This window comes from Hemicordylus capensis, chromosome 10 (assembly GCF_027244095.1).
Source record: "Hemicordylus capensis ecotype Gifberg chromosome 10, rHemCap1.1.pri, whole genome shotgun sequence".
Lineage (NCBI taxonomy): Eukaryota > Metazoa > Chordata > Lepidosauria > Squamata > Cordylidae > Hemicordylus > Hemicordylus capensis.
In genome coordinates, this window is record NC_069666.1 from 6,577,707 (window position 1) to 6,596,239 (window position 18,533).

At 46.5% G+C, this 18,533-nt stretch overlaps 1 protein-coding gene across 19 annotated transcripts in view; it reads right to left on the minus strand.

Annotated features, from left to right (window-relative positions):
- The window catches only part of PCSK6 (proprotein convertase subtilisin/kexin type 6), a 107,732-nt gene that overhangs the window by 25,863 nt on the left and 63,336 nt on the right, over positions 1–18,533 (minus strand). For 17 of the 19 annotated variants that reach the window (XR_008311372.1, XR_008311371.1, XM_053271788.1 and 14 more), the window contains 6 exons: positions 14,391–14,563; positions 13,218–13,430; positions 11,901–12,001; positions 8,266–8,369; positions 5,198–5,315; positions 1,241–1,429 (listed from right to left, as the gene is read on the minus strand). Coding sequence is in view for 17 of the 19 variants with exons in the window: in XM_053271788.1 (XP_053127763.1) it covers positions 1,241–1,429; positions 5,198–5,315; positions 8,266–8,369; positions 11,901–12,001; positions 13,218–13,430; positions 14,391–14,563 (898 nt within the window). In the remaining 2 variants the exon portion in view is untranslated. Of the gene's footprint in view, positions 1–1,240; positions 1,430–5,197; positions 5,344–8,265; positions 8,370–11,900; positions 12,002–13,217; positions 13,431–14,390; positions 14,564–18,533 lie in introns of those variants that run through there. The other 2 variants (XM_053271792.1, XM_053271793.1) reach the window with 2 other exon arrangements.

Genomic DNA, 18,533 nt, shown 5'->3' on the forward strand with positions numbered 1-18,533 from the left:
CCAGTGCTTTTCTCCTCGAGCTTTTAAGAGAGGGCTCCGTCTCTCGCAAAGGGCCCTCCCAGCACTGAGGAAAGCACAGGACTACACAGAGGTCAGCCCAGTGGAGAATGGCTCTCACATTGAAGGGTTGAGGGTGTGGGGGGTTTTTTTTGGCCAAAGTGGTCCCTGCTTGAAAAACAGTGAAGATCACTGGTCTTGTCTGTCTCCCAGCAGCCACCTGGCCCCTCACTCCCCATACAGTCATCCCACCACCACCTCCATATGGAGGGACATACAGATGCTCATATGGCACCGAACAGGGAAGAGAGAGCAACAGACACTCTACCTAATGGTTCAGTCAAGAGAGATGCAGTTGCTCTGTTGGAGGGAGAAGCCAAGAAGGAGCTCAGTTCTCCTGCCCATGCGTCCTCAGGAACACTCATGTGAAGGTTTAGGTCCTGGAGAGACTGTAGCCTAGAGGGGAGACAGTCCCCTCTGCTAAAGCCGTCTGCTTTGGACACATGCAGGGAGCCCACGGGAAATCAGAGCGTCTACTTTGCATGCAGAGGGTCTCAGGTTCACTCCCTGGAAGCTCCAGGTAGGACTGGGAGAGAGACACCCGCCTGGGAGAGTTGCTGCCCATCAGTATAGACCAGAGTTTCTTAACCTTGGGCCCACAGATGTCGTTGGACTACAACTCCCATCACCCTCAGACATGGCCTTTGTGGCAGAGGATGATGGGAGTTGTAGTCCGAAAACATCCGGGGGCCCAAGCTTAAGAAACCCTGGTGTACACAATACTAAACTAGATGGACCAAGGGACTGACCTGGTATAAGGCAGCTTTCTCTCTTCCTAGGAAAGATCCTGTCTCGACACTCTCCAGGCTTCCCCATCATGCTTCCAATTCCTGGTGCTTGAGACAGGGATTCTGATCTCTCCTACATGATGCACCTCTCAGGAACCTCTGAGGGTCAGTGGGACTTTGCCTCTCACAAAAACCAGCCTGGCCAGAGGTCCCACAGGCTTGTCAGGACAGGAAGACACTCCACTAGCAGCCCCACTAGTCACCCTCTCCCCTCCTCCTACTGGCCCCTTTCTCTATCAAAAGCTGGACTCCCCCTATGGCTTGCCCTCCGGCAGGATACAGATCCCCCCATATCTGATAGCAGTAGTTCTGCAAGGGAGACCTGGCTAGCCCGTTCTCTGCAGCCCAGCCTGCTGCAAGTGCTCAAAAGCAAGAAGAGAACCAGCGAAGCTCACCTCCTTGCCAGGAGCTGGGACTTGGTGCCAGAAGGAGATATCAGGTGTATCTGTAGGTCTCCACGTCGAGGGTGTGTAATAAAAACCCGTACTATGACGTGTTCTAGGTAGACAACATGATGGTCATGGTGGTCGGCGCAGGCATTGGTTACGGTTGTCGTCCGCACCGTCTTATTGGTGGGAATGAACCTGGATGGTAGGAGAGAAAGGGAAAGAACAGGAGACCTGATTGCTTAGGACAGGGGTAGGCAACCGTGATCCTCCAGCGGCTGTTGAACTGCAACTCTCATCATCATGATGGGAGTTGTGGCTCAACAGCTGGAGAGCCAAGGTTGCCGACCTCTGCCTTAGGGCATGCACTGACCCAAAGAGCAAAGCTGGGGTGGTGTGGGTCTTTTGAGCAGCATTCCAGAGTGCTTTTCAGACTAGACCCTGCAATGAGGTCAGGACATATCTCGGAAGTGTGCTTCCACCCTTCTTGCATCATGACACCGCAGTCCCTATGGGGAGAGCAGGGTGCCGTTCACATTTCCAATGCCTTGTTGCGAATTTAATCACTGCAATATAGAGCAAAGACGTCATACATCCAGCGTGAAAAAGTTGCTGGTTTTTCGGATTGTTAGTTGCTGTGAGACTACTCCCCTTGCTGTTTACGTTGCAAATCTGACTTGCCCAAACGGAGGCATTTTGCTGCTGTTCCAGCAGCTAGTCTGGAAAGTGCCCAGATGAATTAATCACAAGCAACAGGGATTCCCAGATGTTCTTGACAACAACTCCCAGCATTCCCAGTTGCAATGACCTTTGTCTGGGGTTTACCACATTTTACCCCAGGGAACACTGCCCATGGGGTGGAGGACCCATGCTTGTTGCCCCCTGAAACTCTCCTCATGCCTATGTCTGAGGCGGCTGTCCCACCTTGCCTCACTGAGCAGCTGCCTTGTGCTTGTCCTTAGGATTGTTACTTCAAATCACAAGAGTTTTAAAATAAAAGTTCAACCGGTGACTGCCCTTAAGATCCCTCTTTAAGAGAGGAGCCAGTTTAAGATTCAGCAGCGGTCTTAGATCTCTTTCAGAAAAGATTGTCATGCTCTCCGAGATCACATTCCCCATGCTGCAGTCCCCACCCACCAACAACCAGACAACTCTCAGCACAGGGGCTGAAGCTTGTTGTTAATGTCTAATTCATTGGGAGGGAACCGCTCGCCAGTCCCCAGGCTTGCCCCAGGGACGCTTCTGAGCATATGGCGGACAACTCTCGGGGGTATTACATCGTCTGCCTTTCATTTCGTCTTACTCATCAAGGGGGAATCGATGAAAGCTATAAAGAGTGATGTCATTTCCCAGGGAGGGAGGAATATTTTACAAGGGGACTTCAAAACATGATCTGCATGCAGCCTGAACCAATTTGGAGAGGCTGTTGTGCCCAAAATGTTCTCAGCTTCCACATGTTGAAGCAGTCAGCGTCAGCGTCCTTTCCAAAACACAGATGTATTGCATTTTTTGTCCCAGTTCTAAAGGGCTGCACAACTTTGGCCCTCCAGGGACTTTTACGCATAGCAGGCTTTACCACAGGTTTACTGGGAGGTTTTACTGTCCCTGCCAAAACGACACAAATAGTGGATTTTTTAATCCCAGATATAAACCGGGCTACGCTCTTAACGCACTGTGAAAAATCTGAATTGTGTGTGAACTGCTCCCCAATAACTCGCAGGGATTTTGAGGTAAATCTGGCTGATATGTCAACGCACCCCCTTCACTGCGGAGGAGATGTGAGTTAAAGGGCTTTTATAGCCCTGTGTGAAAAACTTCCAGCTGTTTTTGGACGACAGCCACATATATTTATATACCACTTTTCAGCAAAAGTTCTCAAAGTTGTTAACACTGAATGATCAAGTAAACAGTAAATTATTCCTTGTCCCAAAAGGGCTCACAATCTAGAAAGAAACACAAGACCAGCAACAGCCGCTGGAAAAACACAGTGCTGGCATTGAATTGAATTGGGCCAGTTGCTCTCCCCATGCTAAATTTTAAAAATTTTTAAGGTTTTAATTCGTGGTTGATTTTAAATTGTTAAATTGTTTTAAGTTTTTGTATATATTTTAACTTCTTTTATACTATTGTTAACCGCCCAGAGACGAAAGTTTGGGGCGGTGTACAAATGAAATGAAATGAAATGAAATGAAATAAAATAAAATAAAATAAAATAAAAAAATGGGCATCACCACTTTAAAACAAGGGTAGGCAACCTTGGATCTTCCAGCTGCTGCAGAACTACAACTCCCATCAACCCCAGCTTCAATTTATTGCACCGGAAATGACAGGAGTTATAGTTCAGCAACAGCTGGAGAGTCAAGGTTGCCTCTTTGCTCAATTAGCAGGGATTTTTGGACAACTCGCATCATCCCCTGCTACAGTGGCCAACTGGCATGGCTGGGCATCTGCCAAAAGCCCACTGCTCATGTCCGAAAGCACTCTGGGTCCACCACTACATGACTGTCTCAAACCTGGGGCTGGCCTTGGCTTCAGCAATACTCTCGCGGGAACATGGGCCCACAAAAATTGGTGCTGTATTTGGCTACATCTAATTACTCCCCATTTTTCTTCTTCAACCTTTCTTTGGCCCATGATGGGGGTGGAGAGAGGAACATTGCTTGCACTAGCAGCAAACATGCATCCAGGCAAGGCTGAACCATTTCCCAGTCATCCACCGGGTTCAGAAAGAGTTTATGCCGTTCGATAATTAGAACCAGTCATCAACATGAAAACTGCATCAAGCTATACCAACAGAAAACAGGCCTGGGGTGTGTGTGGGGGGGAATACAGCATAAAGGGAAAAGATGGGAGGAGCTCTAGGAATGCATTTGTTCTTGTAGCTCCACAAAAGAATAAGTCTACAAGAGGCAGTTGTAGAATGTAGAAGCGTTTTCTGCTATGGTACAAGTGCCTTTTGCCCCACAATGCATCTTCTTTATATATATTTCTCTAAGGCATACCCATGGCTAATCCCTGTTGTAATCCCTGTAATTTGTTGTACACATTCTGTTGTAAACCGCCCAGAGACATAGGTTTTTGGCAGTATAAAAATGTTTTAATAGATAGATAGATAGATAGATAGATAGATAGATAGATAGATAGAAATCCCGTGCGTGGCAGCTCTTGCGAGAGTTTGGAGAGCTGCCGGATAGCCACGGGACAGATGGGGGAAAGAAAATGGTGGTGGCAGCCAGCTGGCCAGCGGGGGGGGGGGGGAGAAATGGTGGTGAATGGTGCCGTCCAGCCCAAGAAAACAGCGGCAGGTGGGGAAACAGACAGCCAGTGGGCAGGCAGGGAAGGATGAAGACGGCGGGCAGGGGGTGGGTGGGGAAACAGACAGCCGGTGGTCAGGGAAGAAGGTGAGTAGGGTGGGGGAAGAATGCAGCAGGGGCGTGCAGGCAAAAAAGGCAGCGGTGGGGGGAGAAAGCAGCGGTGGCAACGAACTAGGGGGGCATATGCCCTGCGCCGGACCAACTAGTATTTATTTATTTCCTGCATGCATATCCCATCCTTCCTCCAAGGAGCCCAGAGCAGTGTACATAGTTACGCTGATCCTCACAACAACCCTATGAGTTTGGCTAGGCGGAAAGAGGAGCAGCTGGCCCAGTGACATGGCTGAACAGGGATCTGGATGTGGGATGTGACTGTGGACGGAATATCTCCAGTTCAATACTCCAACCACTACACCACGCTGGCTGCCAGCGTGCTATACACCTCAGAAGAGGGGGCAGGCCTGGCAATTCAGGGAAGGGAGACCTGATCCTTAACCCCCCTCATGCTACAGAGTAAGATCTGTAGAGGTTCATTTAATGAAAGGTCTGGACCTATGTTGAAAAAGGTCTAACACCGTTTTAGCTCTGCACTAATCCCTAAGAAAATGCAACCGGGGCATGGGGGTGTGGGTTTTGCAGATTCAATACTCACCAAGGTCTCTTGTTGGAGGCTCCAACGCAAACGTGCTGGGTGGGGACGGTGCGCCACTTCTTTGCTTCGACAACAAGAGCTTCTGCATCCACCAGGCCAAATCCATACAAATGGCTAACTGAAAAGGCAGGCGTCTCAGAGATTCACTGGTTTATTCAAGAAACAATGGTAGATGGGGGCGGAGGGGGTTGCATGAGAGCTCGAGGCTGCCTGGACTTGTTCTTGCAGCAGGAAATCATGGTATCACTGAGCCTGCCCATTACATAGTAGCTTCATAAGTCCTATATACCAGGGATTCTCAACGTTGGGTGCCCAGATGTTATTGGACTTCAACTCCCATAATCTCCAACCAAAGGCCACTGGGGCTGGGGATTATGGGAGCTGAAGTGCAATAACATCTGGGGACCCAACGTTAAGAATCCCTGCCATATACCATGTGAATCAGGACTCCAGGAACTCCGGATTACTCCTCCTAGGGAGAAGAGCTGGTCTTGTGGTAGGGAGCATGCATTGTCCCCTTTGCTAAGTAGGGGCCACCTGTAAGATATTCCCCTTCAGGGAAGGGGCCGTAGCTCAGTGGAAAAGCACCTGCATGCTTGTGTGCAGAAGGTCCCAGGTTCAATTCCTGGCATCTCCAGTACTGCTGAGAGATATTTGTGCCTCAAACCTTGGAGAGCCAGGCAGTGTAGACAAGACTAAATGGGCCCATTTATTGCACCTAAGGACGGCAGGAGTTGTAGTTCCACAACAGGTTGCCCAACCCTGCTTTAAAAGGTGCCTCTTTGCTCAGTTAGCAGGGATTTTTGGACAGCTCCCATCATCCCCTGCCACAGTGGCCAATAGTCAGGGATTATGGGAGTTGTAGTCTAACATCGGAAGCAGGGCTGAAGTTGTGTAGCCCCGTCCAAAATGTATCATGAGCTAAATGGGCCCATGGTATAAGGCCGCTTCCTTATGCAATAGATGCAAAGTTGCCAGTGCACATTAATTAAACTCAAATCTCACAGTCGCTATTTTGGGAAACTCACAAAGACTTTCTAGCTTTTAACATCACTTGTTGCAAAAACTGTAGAATTTCTCAGCTGTTATTTTGGTACACTTGTACCAAGGTCTATACAGACCAAAGAATCCCCTGGGACGTGCATGTGTGAGAGATAAATTAAAGTGTGAACTGATGCTTTAAATATGTACAAACACTTCTGCCTGTAATTTCACACTACTACAAATACAATGAATATTTATATACTGCTTTTCAACACAAGTTCCCAAAGAGGTTTATATAGATTAATGTAATCTATAATATTACACTAATATTATCTGGACATGAAATGGATGCAATAGGTTATGTGATTCATCCAACAGATTGACATAGGAAGCTGCCTTATGCCAAATCAGACCATTAGTACATCTAACTTTATATTGTCTACACTGACTGGCAGCAGCTCTCCAAGGCTTCAGGCAGGAGTCTTTCCCAGCCCTACCTGGAGATGCTGCCACAAATTGAACCTGGGATTGTCTGCACACAAGCAGATGCTCTACCTCTGATCTATGGCCCCAACCCCTAAGGGGAATACCCTACAATGCTAACTGGGCAAAGAGGCACCTTTTTAAAGTGGTGGTTCTCTTTAGCAGGGGGAGAACAACTGGCCCTATCCATCCCCAGCACAGCATCCCTCCAGTGGCTGTTGCTGGTGTCTATTTTATGTTTGTTTGTTTTTTACGATTGTGAGCCTTTTGGGGACAGGGAGCCATTTTATTTATTTATTTATATCTATGTAAACTGCTTTGGGAACTTTTGTTGAAAAGCAGTATATAAATATTTGTTGTAGTAGTAGTAATTCATCTGAATGCAAACCGAAGTATACCCTGCTTATCAAAGGGGACAATTGATGTTTGCTCCTGCAAGACTGGCCCTCCACTCCTATCCATGCTAATATGTCAAGAACTGGGGTTAGACCATATCCACACCAACCAGCAAGTCATGCCTGAATTTGTACCTGTACTGGAAACACTTATTAGGCCAAAAAACAACACCCCCCCCCAAAAAACCCCAACCTATGAGCATCTTTAGCAAAACCTGAGCATTCAATTTGGACTCTACGATAGCACAGAAAAACAAAATTCTAATCTATGCTGTGTTAGCATCACAAATCCAAAGCTCTGCATGGTCCCTCCTTCTGCACACATCCTCAGCCCCAATAACAAAAGCCTTAAGCTTCTAGGGGGGAAATCTAGTAACTACAAGTTTTTCCCTCCAGAAGCAGCCAGCAGCTTTCCTAAAAGGATTACTCTAAGGTCACTGAAAGTAAGCTCAGGAGGAAGAATTAAATTTTGAAGAGGGCATCTAGCAAAACAGAAATGCAGACGTTCCTCAGACTGCCGACATTCCAATTCAGTGAAAGTTAAGCCTTCTCAAGCTTTCTCAAGGCACTATTTTCTTTTGCATATTTCACCACCACTGGATTTTGCCTGCTGAAACAGACAGGAGTTTGCAAATATCCATTCATTTAAAAAAGCTTCTAAGGGGATTATCGGACCTCAGAACAGGCAATAACCATCACTTGGCAGGTCTGTGAAACAGGTAATAGAAAAAGCTTTTTGAAATGGATACGTGAGCCCTCCAGCTCAGAAAACTTCAGTAGATATTGATTTAGGATTATAACTTAATTCCATAACACCATATGGGGGAAGCTGCATTTCTAACAGGAAGGAACCTCGGAAGACTTGTACAAATTCCTCACCTGGTGGTGAGATTTTCCTGAAATAAGTGATTATGTAAATTCACTGGAACTGCTGTGGCATGAATATTTGGGGGCTGCTTCAACTGATCAACAAACCTGACTGAGATGCTCAATATATTCTTACCACCCTCATTAATTATATTATATTCTTTCCACCGTCTTTGTGGCTGATACTGTTAAGTTCAAGTGCCCCAATGCTACTGAAAGTACAGAGCCTTAAACACTACTATCTTCTTCTTGTTGTTGTTGTTAGACAAAGGTTTCCTTGGGGACTTCTCCCCATGTATTTTCAAGAAACGGAACTCAAACACATCTACATGGTCTTACCTCGATGTCCAGCTCCATTGGTTTTCCAGTCAAGGGCTGAGAGATGTACAGGTCTAGAGGTTTTAACAAGCAAGTGCTGAACATCTCGCCAGGTCAATGAAGGGCTAAAGATCACAGAAGGACCAAACCATATAAGACAAGGTCTTGGCTATGCTGGTGGTAGGATTTTCTAACAGCCAACCAAAGCAACAAAACAGCAGTAGAAAGCGTAAACATGAATTCACAGGAAGAAATATAAGATCACAGACAAGTAACCCTGTCCAGCCCTAGAACAGCATTTCTCTAGCGGTTGTTGCTGGTATGTCCTTCATGTTTCTTTTTAGATTGCGAGCCCTTTGGGGGGGGGGGGACGACAGAAATTCCTTGCTGCTTCTCCTACCCTGCTAGTGATTGTGTGAAGAAGCCCAGAATGTTTCACATCAGTAACTCAAGTAACTCTACCCCTCTCCACCATCTACCAATGTAACCCATGCAGAAAGATCAAATGGGAGACTCTTGGGGTGGCAGAGTATACGGTGCTGCAGGTGTAGAATATCCTTTTCGAAATGTAAAAACAAACTCCTTCTCTGCAAGTAGAAAGCTAGCACTTCAGGGAGAAAGGTTCTTGCCAGGACTGCTTCCTGACAAGCTAATTTTCGACTTGTGGGAAGTTTTATTTACAAAGTGACAGGGGAGCATTAAAACCATGATACTCCCACCTGCAGCCTGGAGGAATTGTCCGTTCTGCCATAACAAGGCTCAACCATCTCATTCTGGTACATATGCACACTGGACCCACATGAGATCACGCAAAGGGGATGGAGCCCAAGGTGTAGGGGAAGGAAGTGGGGGGAAGGAAGAATGATGTGAGAAATCCTCACGACTGGTCCATCCACTAGGCAGACTTGTGGTTGCCTGGGCACCAGTTCTGGGGGTGGGCGCTGAATCTCCTTTGAGCAGAAAATGTGGGAGGGGAGGAGGCAGCAATAGAGGAGGGGGGCATCAGGTGGGCTGTGAGCTCCTCAATGTTTCCCCTCTCCCACTGTATCCCCAAGCCAGTATGGGCTAATTGTTCACTGGTCATCTGCACAGGCTGGTCATTTGACCTGGATAATGAGCAGCCTGTGTGGCTCAAGTTAAAGCCGGGGCATTGCACTTCTGGGGGGCGGGGGCAAAGTCAAACTCCACCTAGGACACTAAAAACCCCAGGACCAGCCCTGGAAATCCTGCATGGGGGCTGTTTTTTGTGGTTCTCAAGAACATTTTGAGAATTTCCCTCAAAATACAATGCAATAACAACAATCTAGACCAAGTAGAAAAGTACTGTTACCAAGGGAAAAACTTGTATCATGATAACAACCAGACAAAAGAAATCCGAAGCCACATAGGACAAGCAAGAACAAAAATTTTTTAAATGAAGATCTTCCTCTGCGAGAGCAAACTAGATTTGCAACTCAGAATCAGAATGACGAAATGCTACATCTGGTCTCTTCTCCTGTATGGATGTGAAACCTGGACTATCAAGAAAGAAGCACACAAGAAACTGGAAGCCTTTGAGATGTGGTGTCTCAGAAGAATGCTCAAGATTAAATGGACCAGTAGAACAACAAATGAAGAAGTACTACCCCTGCTAACTTGGCATATCTTATGTGTCTTTTAGATTGTGAGCCCTTTGGGGACAGGGATCCATCTTATTTATTTATTGTTTCTCTGTGTAAACCGCCCTGAGCCATTTTTTGGAAAGGCAGTATATAAAACTAAACAAACAAACAATAATAATAATAATACTTCAAAAAGCAAAAACACATAAACAGACAATCAAGAGATGTAAACTGGAGTATTGTTGACATATCCTCAGAGAAGTAGATTATCAAATATCACAACTAAGGCTAGAAGGAAAGCTTGCAGGAAGAAGATCAAGTGGAAGGAGAAGAAGGGATGGATGGATGACCTGAAAGAATGGCTAGAAACGGACACCGAAGTTATCACCCCGATTCTAGGGACCGCGATCTATGGCTCTTGCTGGCCGTCAGCCCCGCAATCAGAGAAGGCACATGAAGCGAGAGAGAAGAACATTTTGAACTCGAACGGGCCACTCCAGAGTGGGCCCGAGAAGGATATTCATTTGGAGTACACATTTTGGCAAATGCTACAATATTTAGAGGAATAGCAGCTCCATTTATCCTGCAATGTTTTCTGCCCTGCAGGCGTCCCTTCAAGCCTCTTGAGCATCAATTTATAATTATAACAAAGCATTTAGTAACAGAAATGTCAACTCATTTTCTTGTTGGCAATAACAGGAAATATCAGAACATCACTTAATGCGCTTAGTCCCGGGTACTTAATGGTGCATTTTATGTCAAGAGCCGAACAATTCCCAAATTTACAGACCTCTCTAATTTATTCGTAATGAACACTGCATACACTTCAAGCCATGTCCACACTACATGGGCTTAAAGGGAGCTCATCTGTCTTGGAACTTGGGGTGTCAGGGTGGGGGGAGAAGCATGTTGGGGGGCAGACTAAATCTGCCAACTCCGCCTGCATCAGCGAGACATTTCCACATCCTCCGTCACAATAATGTAACAAATTAACTGTCTCTGCTGCTGTGAACTCACAGCAGCCAACAATATATTAGCGGCAAGAGCCAAGAGCACAGCATGGGAGTATTAAAAGAAGTCAACAGCCACAGTTCCAAATTCATTTGTACCTCTCTTCCATTCTTTAAAAACCAGGGGGGGGAGGAACTCAGACTGAAAAGTCTGAGGCTACCCTTCAGCAAAAGAAAGGGAAAACTGAAGGTGCTCCTTCTCACAATCCTAAGCAGGGAAGGAGGAGTGGCCAGCTAGTGGGGGAGAGCTGTGTGTGGTTCTGGTCGATCGGCAGCTGTGTGTTTGCAAAGCTCAGGGTAGGAGGAGGGGAGAGTGTTCGTGTGGGAGCTGGATAGATTGGCTTTTTGTCCACCCTAAATAAACAGCTGGGGACAGAATGTGTGTTGGCCATGCCTGTCCTATGCAACTCCTGCCTTCCACACGACTACTCTCCCCTCCTCCTGTCTTGATCTTTGCAATCACATGACCGCCAATCGGGAGTCTACATGGCTCTTGTACCCTAGCAACCCTCTGACCCGATTTTGAGCGTGAGAGTGAGGCCAATGCAGTGGCGGCGGCTGGTACAAACAAGCTGTAGGGGCAGAAAATGAGCCTCAATTGCAGCCCATGATGTTCCCTTTCTCCCCTGACCCATCTCCTGTTCTCTTTTGCCTTGCCCCCAAGCCCAGCAGGCTGCTAACTTGTCCAGATGGAGATTGAACTCCCCAACCTGCTGAATTACCAGATTGAACTCGCCTCAACCTGTTGAGTTCAATCCCCAACCAGATGAATTACTAGCCCACTAAGCTTGGAGGTGGGGCAGATGAGAGAGGGAGATAAGAGATGGGGCAGGGAGCAGCAGCTGAGGCTCATTTTCCACCCCACCGGCTCGTCTGTACTGGCGGCCACTGACCCAATGTATGAAGAAGGCCACATGAGTGCATCACTGCTCTCAAGTGGGCTTCTTAATACATTCTGTTATCCCCACAAAGGTCAACACAAAAACTCGCCTCTTATTTGAACAATGAATTTCTAAATGGCCACAGAAAGAAAAAGAGCTCTTACTTGGCCTCTAGAGCCAGAGCGATGATTCCTGCCACCATAGGGGCAGACACGGAGGTTCCAGTGTGGGCGTCTGTGCAGCGTCTCCTCAGATCCGTGGTAACCTGATGATACAGAATTTGTGCCGCTGTTAGCTTGGATACATTTGTTTCTGGACCAGCTTCTGCATACTTAAGAGCAAGCAAGGCAAAGGCAGAATAGACTCAAAGGCCAAAATGATCTGCAGCCAGCAAGGACAGGTTAGAGGAAACTTTTATAAGGGGCAGGGAGTGTCACCAGACCCAAGCTGGACTACTAGGAGCAAGGTATGGCCAGTTCCCCAACAGGCATCTCCTTTAGCAAGAACATTCCTCTGGTCATCAGTTCAAGACCTGCCGGGTGCAAATGTACATCTATTTTCTTAGTTTGCATGATTAATTCTGATCTGCTTCCAAGATTCAAATGTTTACAAAAATATAAGCTTTAGCACTTATTTTTAATTTAATTGTCCAAGTTTTAACAAATACACCAAAAAGAAAATGAGAATAAAAACCTAATAAAGCAGACTTTTACTTTTTCCAACTATATAGATCAGACATGACATAAGGTTTTCTAAATAATCAGAGACTTTCAGAAAACTAACCATGGAAGACGAAAACTAACCATGGAAGACGGACAATGTTTTCGAACAAGGGATGGAGAAAGAAAGAAAAGAAGAGGTGGATAAGGGGGCTGTAGGGCAAGGGGTCAAAAGAAGAACTATAGAGGAAAGGCCAAGATCTGCTCAAATTATCAAACACCAAGCAGGCGGCCAACTTAAACTGTCCTCCAGCTTAGGAACATAGGAAACTCCCCTCTACTAAGTCAGACTATTGGTCCGTCAGTATTATCTACACTGAATGGCAGCAGCTTTCCAAGGTTTCAGGTAGGCGTCGCTCCCAGCCATAACTGGAGATGCTGCCAGAGATTAAACCTGGATCCTTCTTCATGCAAAGCAGATCCTCTCCAACCAACTACAGACCCATTCCCTAAGGGGGATAGACCCTGCTTAGCAAAAGGGGCAAAGTATGCTCACTACTGCAAGATTATTATTTCTTGTTTACACAGTCAGACAGGTGTTATTGATGATGATGATGATGATGATGATGATGAAGAATTCGATTTCTATACTGCCCTTCCAAAAAAGGCTCAGGGCAGTTTACACAGAGAAATAATAAATAAATAAGATGGCTCCCTGTCCCCAAAGGGCTCACAGTCTAAAAAGAAACATAAGATAGACACCAGCAACAGTCACTGGAGGTCCTGTGCTGGGGATCCATTCTCCTCTCCTTCTTTACTTACAATTTGCCGCTCATAGAAGGCCCCGCTGCTATAAGTTGTAGCAAGGGTAGATGCACACTCCTCCAGGTACCATGGCTTGTTCCCATTCTCAGTGGTACTGCTGACGGAGACTGTGTAGATGCTGTTGGTGTATCCATCACAAGAGCAGTGATCGCCTTCCCTGCCACCATTCCCAGAGGCCCAGACAAAAATTGAACCCCGTCCTTTACGACCCTGAATGATGAACAAAATTGGTATGGAAGGTGACATGCCATTGACCAATGGAGACCTGTCAGATTCCTTCCTCTTACCCCCTCCCATCTTTGGACACAGATTTGTGGATACCAGTTTTCAAAACATGCACGGCCTTCAGCTTTAGGGATGTGGACATTAACGGCTTTGTCCCCTCTTTCCCACTCATGGGACCCTATGTTGCCATGGAGCCATTAAAGATACTTGAAAATGAGGCATGTGGATTGGTGGCAGGCTTCTGCATGTCTACTGGTGACAAAAGGCCCATTCACATGTTTTGTTCAGCACTTGTACAACAAGGGTACAGTGTCCACAGGTACAGATCTGTAGACCAGTACAGTCATTCATATGTTATGCTGAACGCAGGTACAGAAGTACGCTTCCTATCTGTACCATGCATTTGAAGGGCCTATATCCAGGTTCACTTTTAACATGACTGCAGGTACAGTCATTCACACAAACATGTGAAGACATACGTACACTTGTACAGCATAATGTCTGAACAGGGCTAAGGCCCACTGCAAAACTTTGCCACACATCTCCAAAACAGACTAGGTTTGCTCACCCTAAACAGGATTGGAAGAGTGCCCAGCCAGGGCTGGAGAGCCAGGCATGCTCCTGACTGGCAGTTGTGTAAACCCAAACATCAAGGTAGGAGTGGGGAGAGTGATCGGGTGGAATGCGGGAGCTGGGTAGGATGGTCGTGCCCAACGCACATTCTGTCCCCAGCATTTTACTGAGGGTGAATGGCTGAATGGGGAATTGAACTGGGGTCTCCCAAGTCCTAGTCCGACATTCTAACCACTACACCATACTGGCAGTAGTATGAACGTATCACTACATAGCAATATGTAGTTAGGCTCCACACTTCATATGCAAAAAGGGGACCTCCAAAATAAGGAAAAATAGAAGAATCCGCCTCATAGTGGATATTCCCCGCACCTTTTTAATGCCATGTTCAAATGCCTGCTTGGCAAGAGGGCCAGGGCCGTCCACGGTCCGCCCGTCATCATCCGGTCCCCAGCTGGCGCTGTAGATGTGAACGTAGTCGGGCTTGGTGCCAATCGCCTTCGCTTCCACCACATCCGTCACGTCGCCATCTAACATACGGATGCCTATATGCACCCCAATTTTATTTTAAAAGAGAGAGATTGGAATATCAGTGGCTTCCACAGAAGAACTCACAGATTGCAATCAAAAGCCTTTGCTTTAAGGTGTGAATGGGTTGCGACAATACAACTGCACCTTCCCCACTGAGCTGAGAAAGCATGGTGTTTGCAACCTTGGGATGGCTTCCTCCCTCCGCCCTCCCTTGTATTGCTGATTCTGCTGAAAACTGGAACTCCTAAGCAACTTTCCTGGTCCCCAGCAGAGGCACCAGGAATTGGGAGGAGGGCTAGAAGGGGGAAAGTGCATTTTGGAGAGGAGGGACTATACGTCACACATTCAATTTCTGAAAGAGAAGTAACAGCATCTTTTTCATGTGAATGTTCCACAAGAACATATAAAGCAGTGTAGACAATAGTGAGCTAGATGGACCAATGCTCTGACTCCTTATAAGGTAGCTTTCCTACGTATCCCCCCAATTTGTTCCCAAGACACTATTCTGTGGAACCCACGTGCAACTGGGGAGGAGAAATAGTCTTGTGGTAGCAAACATGAATTGTCTCATTTGCTAAGAAGGGTCCACCTTGGTTTGCATTTGGGTGGGAGACAATATGTGAGCATGGTGAGATATCCCTCTTAGAGGATGGAGCCATAGCTCAGTGGAAAAGCATCTGAATGCAGAAGGTCCCAGTTTCAATCTCTGGCAGCGTCTCCAGGTAGGGCTGGGAGAAATTGCTGCCTGTAACCTGGAAGAGCCTCTGTCAGTCTGTGTGGACAAGACTGAGCTAGATGAACCAATGGTCTGACTCTGTATAAGGTAGCTACCTATGTTCCTGTCTAGTCCAGCATCCTGTTTCCACAGTAGCCCACCATATGCCTCTGGAAAGCTCACAAGCAGAAGATGAAGGCATTTTCTTTTTCCTGCTGCTGCTCCCCTGCAACTGGTATTCAGAGGTATCCTGCCTGGAGCTAGTGTATAGCCTTCAAGACCAGTAGCCACTGATAGACCTGTCCTCCATACCCACTAAAAATAATCTTAGCTGGTGGCTATTCACCACAACCTATGGCACAGAATCCCGTAGATTAATTATGTGCCTTGTGAAAAAGTACTTCCTTTTGTTGGTCCTAAATTTCCTGGCTGTCAGTTTCATGGGATGACCCCTGGTTCTTGTGTTATGTGAGAGGGACAGACATTTCTCTCTCTCCACACCATGCACAAATTTTATTGACCTCTATTATGTCTCCTTGTAGTTAACTTTTTTCCAGGCTAAAAAGCCCTAGATGCTGTAGCCTTGCCTCATAAGGAAAGCGCTCTAGGCCCCTGATCATCTTGGTTGCCCTCTTCTATATACCTTCTCTAGTTCTATAATATCCTTTTTGAAATATGGTGATCCAAATAATACACATTCAAGGTCAACTTTCATCCAGAAGGTTTCATAGTTGAGTGGAGATTTGAACCAATCCTTATCCACCACACTAATCATTAGGCCACACTGGCTCTCTCCTTGTATCACCTGCTCCTCATGGGATGCTAGGCTTCTGTCAGCCTTTAAGGTAAATAGCCCATAGCCTGATCGAGGCCCAGAAGCTAAACAAAAGCCAGTACATGCAACTGGCATTGCAGAAGCTCTTTACTAGTCTAAGTCAAAAGAAAAAACAAAACCAGATAATCCTTGCTGAGCCAACTGCAGCTTCTGAACAGTCTTCAAGGGCAGCTCTAAATAGAGAGCATTACAGTAGTTAGATCTGGAAGTTACCAAGGCATGAATAACTGTGGTGAAAACCAGAGGTGGCCAAATAATAAAATGGAACCGTGCCTAAGAAAAGAGAAATGCTTTGTACATAATCCTGGCACACATGAGGGAACGCCTTAAGAAATAAACAAGAGCGTGGGGGAACCCTTCATCGGGGGGGGGGGGGGACAAGCCAAAGCCACTTAGGACTTCTACAGAGGGAAGAACCATGGGATATCAGAATACTTTGGGCATCTAAACCTCCTAAGTTGACACTGAACCTGATAAAGCAATGACCAGCTCTGTGGGTAGAGGATGAGAGGGCAGGGGACCATCCTCTGGGACAAACCTGGTTAAAATGAATGGAATGCTTACAACAGCTGTTGCTGCTGGATTGTGCCCAGAATCTTACTCGCAGTTGAAAGTATTCAAGATGAGAGAGAGAGAGAGACGCACACAGCCAAGTTAGAGCAAACAGGAAGAAATTATTTTTTTTTAGAAGAGAGATCAACCTTGAAATAGACAAACTCATCAACATACGAGCCTGTCTCAAAATTTCTGGAGATCTGCATCATCATTTTTGCATAGAGGAAGGGCTGATTATTTATCACAGTTTAGAAGTCTGCTGTGGGTGGCAGCACATTTAAGAAAGGAAGGGCAGCGGACTGTAATTTTATTGCTTAATATAGCGGGGGAAAGAGGCCTCTGTTTATAAAAACATATCTCTCCTTCCACATATATTTTTCCTTTAGAAAAACAAAAATGGAGACAGAGATTTAATTATGGCTGCAGCTGTGTTGTGGACAGCAGTCAACTTAAATAATTTCCTTTCTAACGTCCTCCTCTGCTAGCAAAGCATGCTCCTTAAATATAATGTGTCAGGAGCAACGTTGTTTAGCAAAAGACCTTCTCCTCAGACAAGTTCACACCAGCATTTTTTTAAACCACAGAACGATTGCTAACATTGCTATTGGAAACTTAGTTCCAGGACCGGCTTTCTTAGCATATGGTTAGTCCAATCAAAAAGGAAGATAAGAAAGTCTGAATCTTCTCAGCACTGAAGCATCTAGATTCGGAATGGAGAGCCATGCTTGCAGTAGTGAGCATGAATTGTCCCATTTGCTAAGCACAGTTCACCTTGGTTTGCATTTGGATGGGTGACTACATGTGAGTGCTGTAAGATATCCCCCTTAAAAGGCAGCGCTGAACAACTTCAGCCCTCTTGCCAATGCTGAATCACAACACCCATAATCCATGTCTATTGGCCACTGTGACTGGGGATAATGGGAGCTGCAGTCCAAAAACAGCTGGAGGGTCAAAGTTGTGCAGCCCTGCCTTAGGGGATAGGGCTGTAGCTCAGTAGATGAGCATCTGCTTTGCATGAAGGCCCCAGGCTCAATCCCTGGCGGCATCTCCAGGTAGGACTGGGAAAGACTCCTGCCTGGAATCCTAGAGAGTCTGCAGACAATACTGAGTGAGATGGACCAATGGTCTGACTTGGTACAAAGCAGTTCCTATGTGCAATGACTGTAAATATGTGTGGCCGAAGGTCATTGGGGTTGGGGAGGATGAAAGCTGCAGTTCAACATCTGGGGACCCAAGTTTGAGACCCTTTGGCAGAAGGGGAGGGTGAACTCTCCCGTCTTTGTGAGCCCTTTAAAGACAGAAAACTCTCTTTCTTTTTCTCTTTCTTTCCTTGCGTAAGCCACTTTGAGAACTTTTGTTAAGTGGTATGTAACTACTCTGTAGCAGTAATCATTCCCCAGCACTGATCTGGTTCAGACCCCCTTGTGATTGCTCTCATGCTGGGGCATAGCTAGGGGAGAGAGGACCTTTGTTTGCCCCTCTCCGCAGCAGCCCCTCGGAGTGAGGGAGATACAAGAAGGAAACAGGAGGGGTGGAGTTGGGGGCCCCTCAGGAGCTGGGGCCATCCGCTCAATTTAAAAAAAGAAAATGGGATGCCCGATTACAGATCTTCTGATATCTCCTTTAGCTTGATACTGATGTATATTAACAAAAACAGTGGTGCATCAGCTGGTCACCTCCCGGCTTGACTATTGCAATGCGCTCTACGTGGGGCTGCCTTTGTTCATAGTCTGGAAACTTCAGTTAATTCAGAATGCGGCAGCCAGACTGGTCTCTGGGGCAACCTGGAGAGACCATATTTTGCCTGTTTTGAAACAGTTGCACTGGCTGCCAATATGTTTCCGGGCAAAATACAAAGTGCTGGTTATTACCTTCAAAG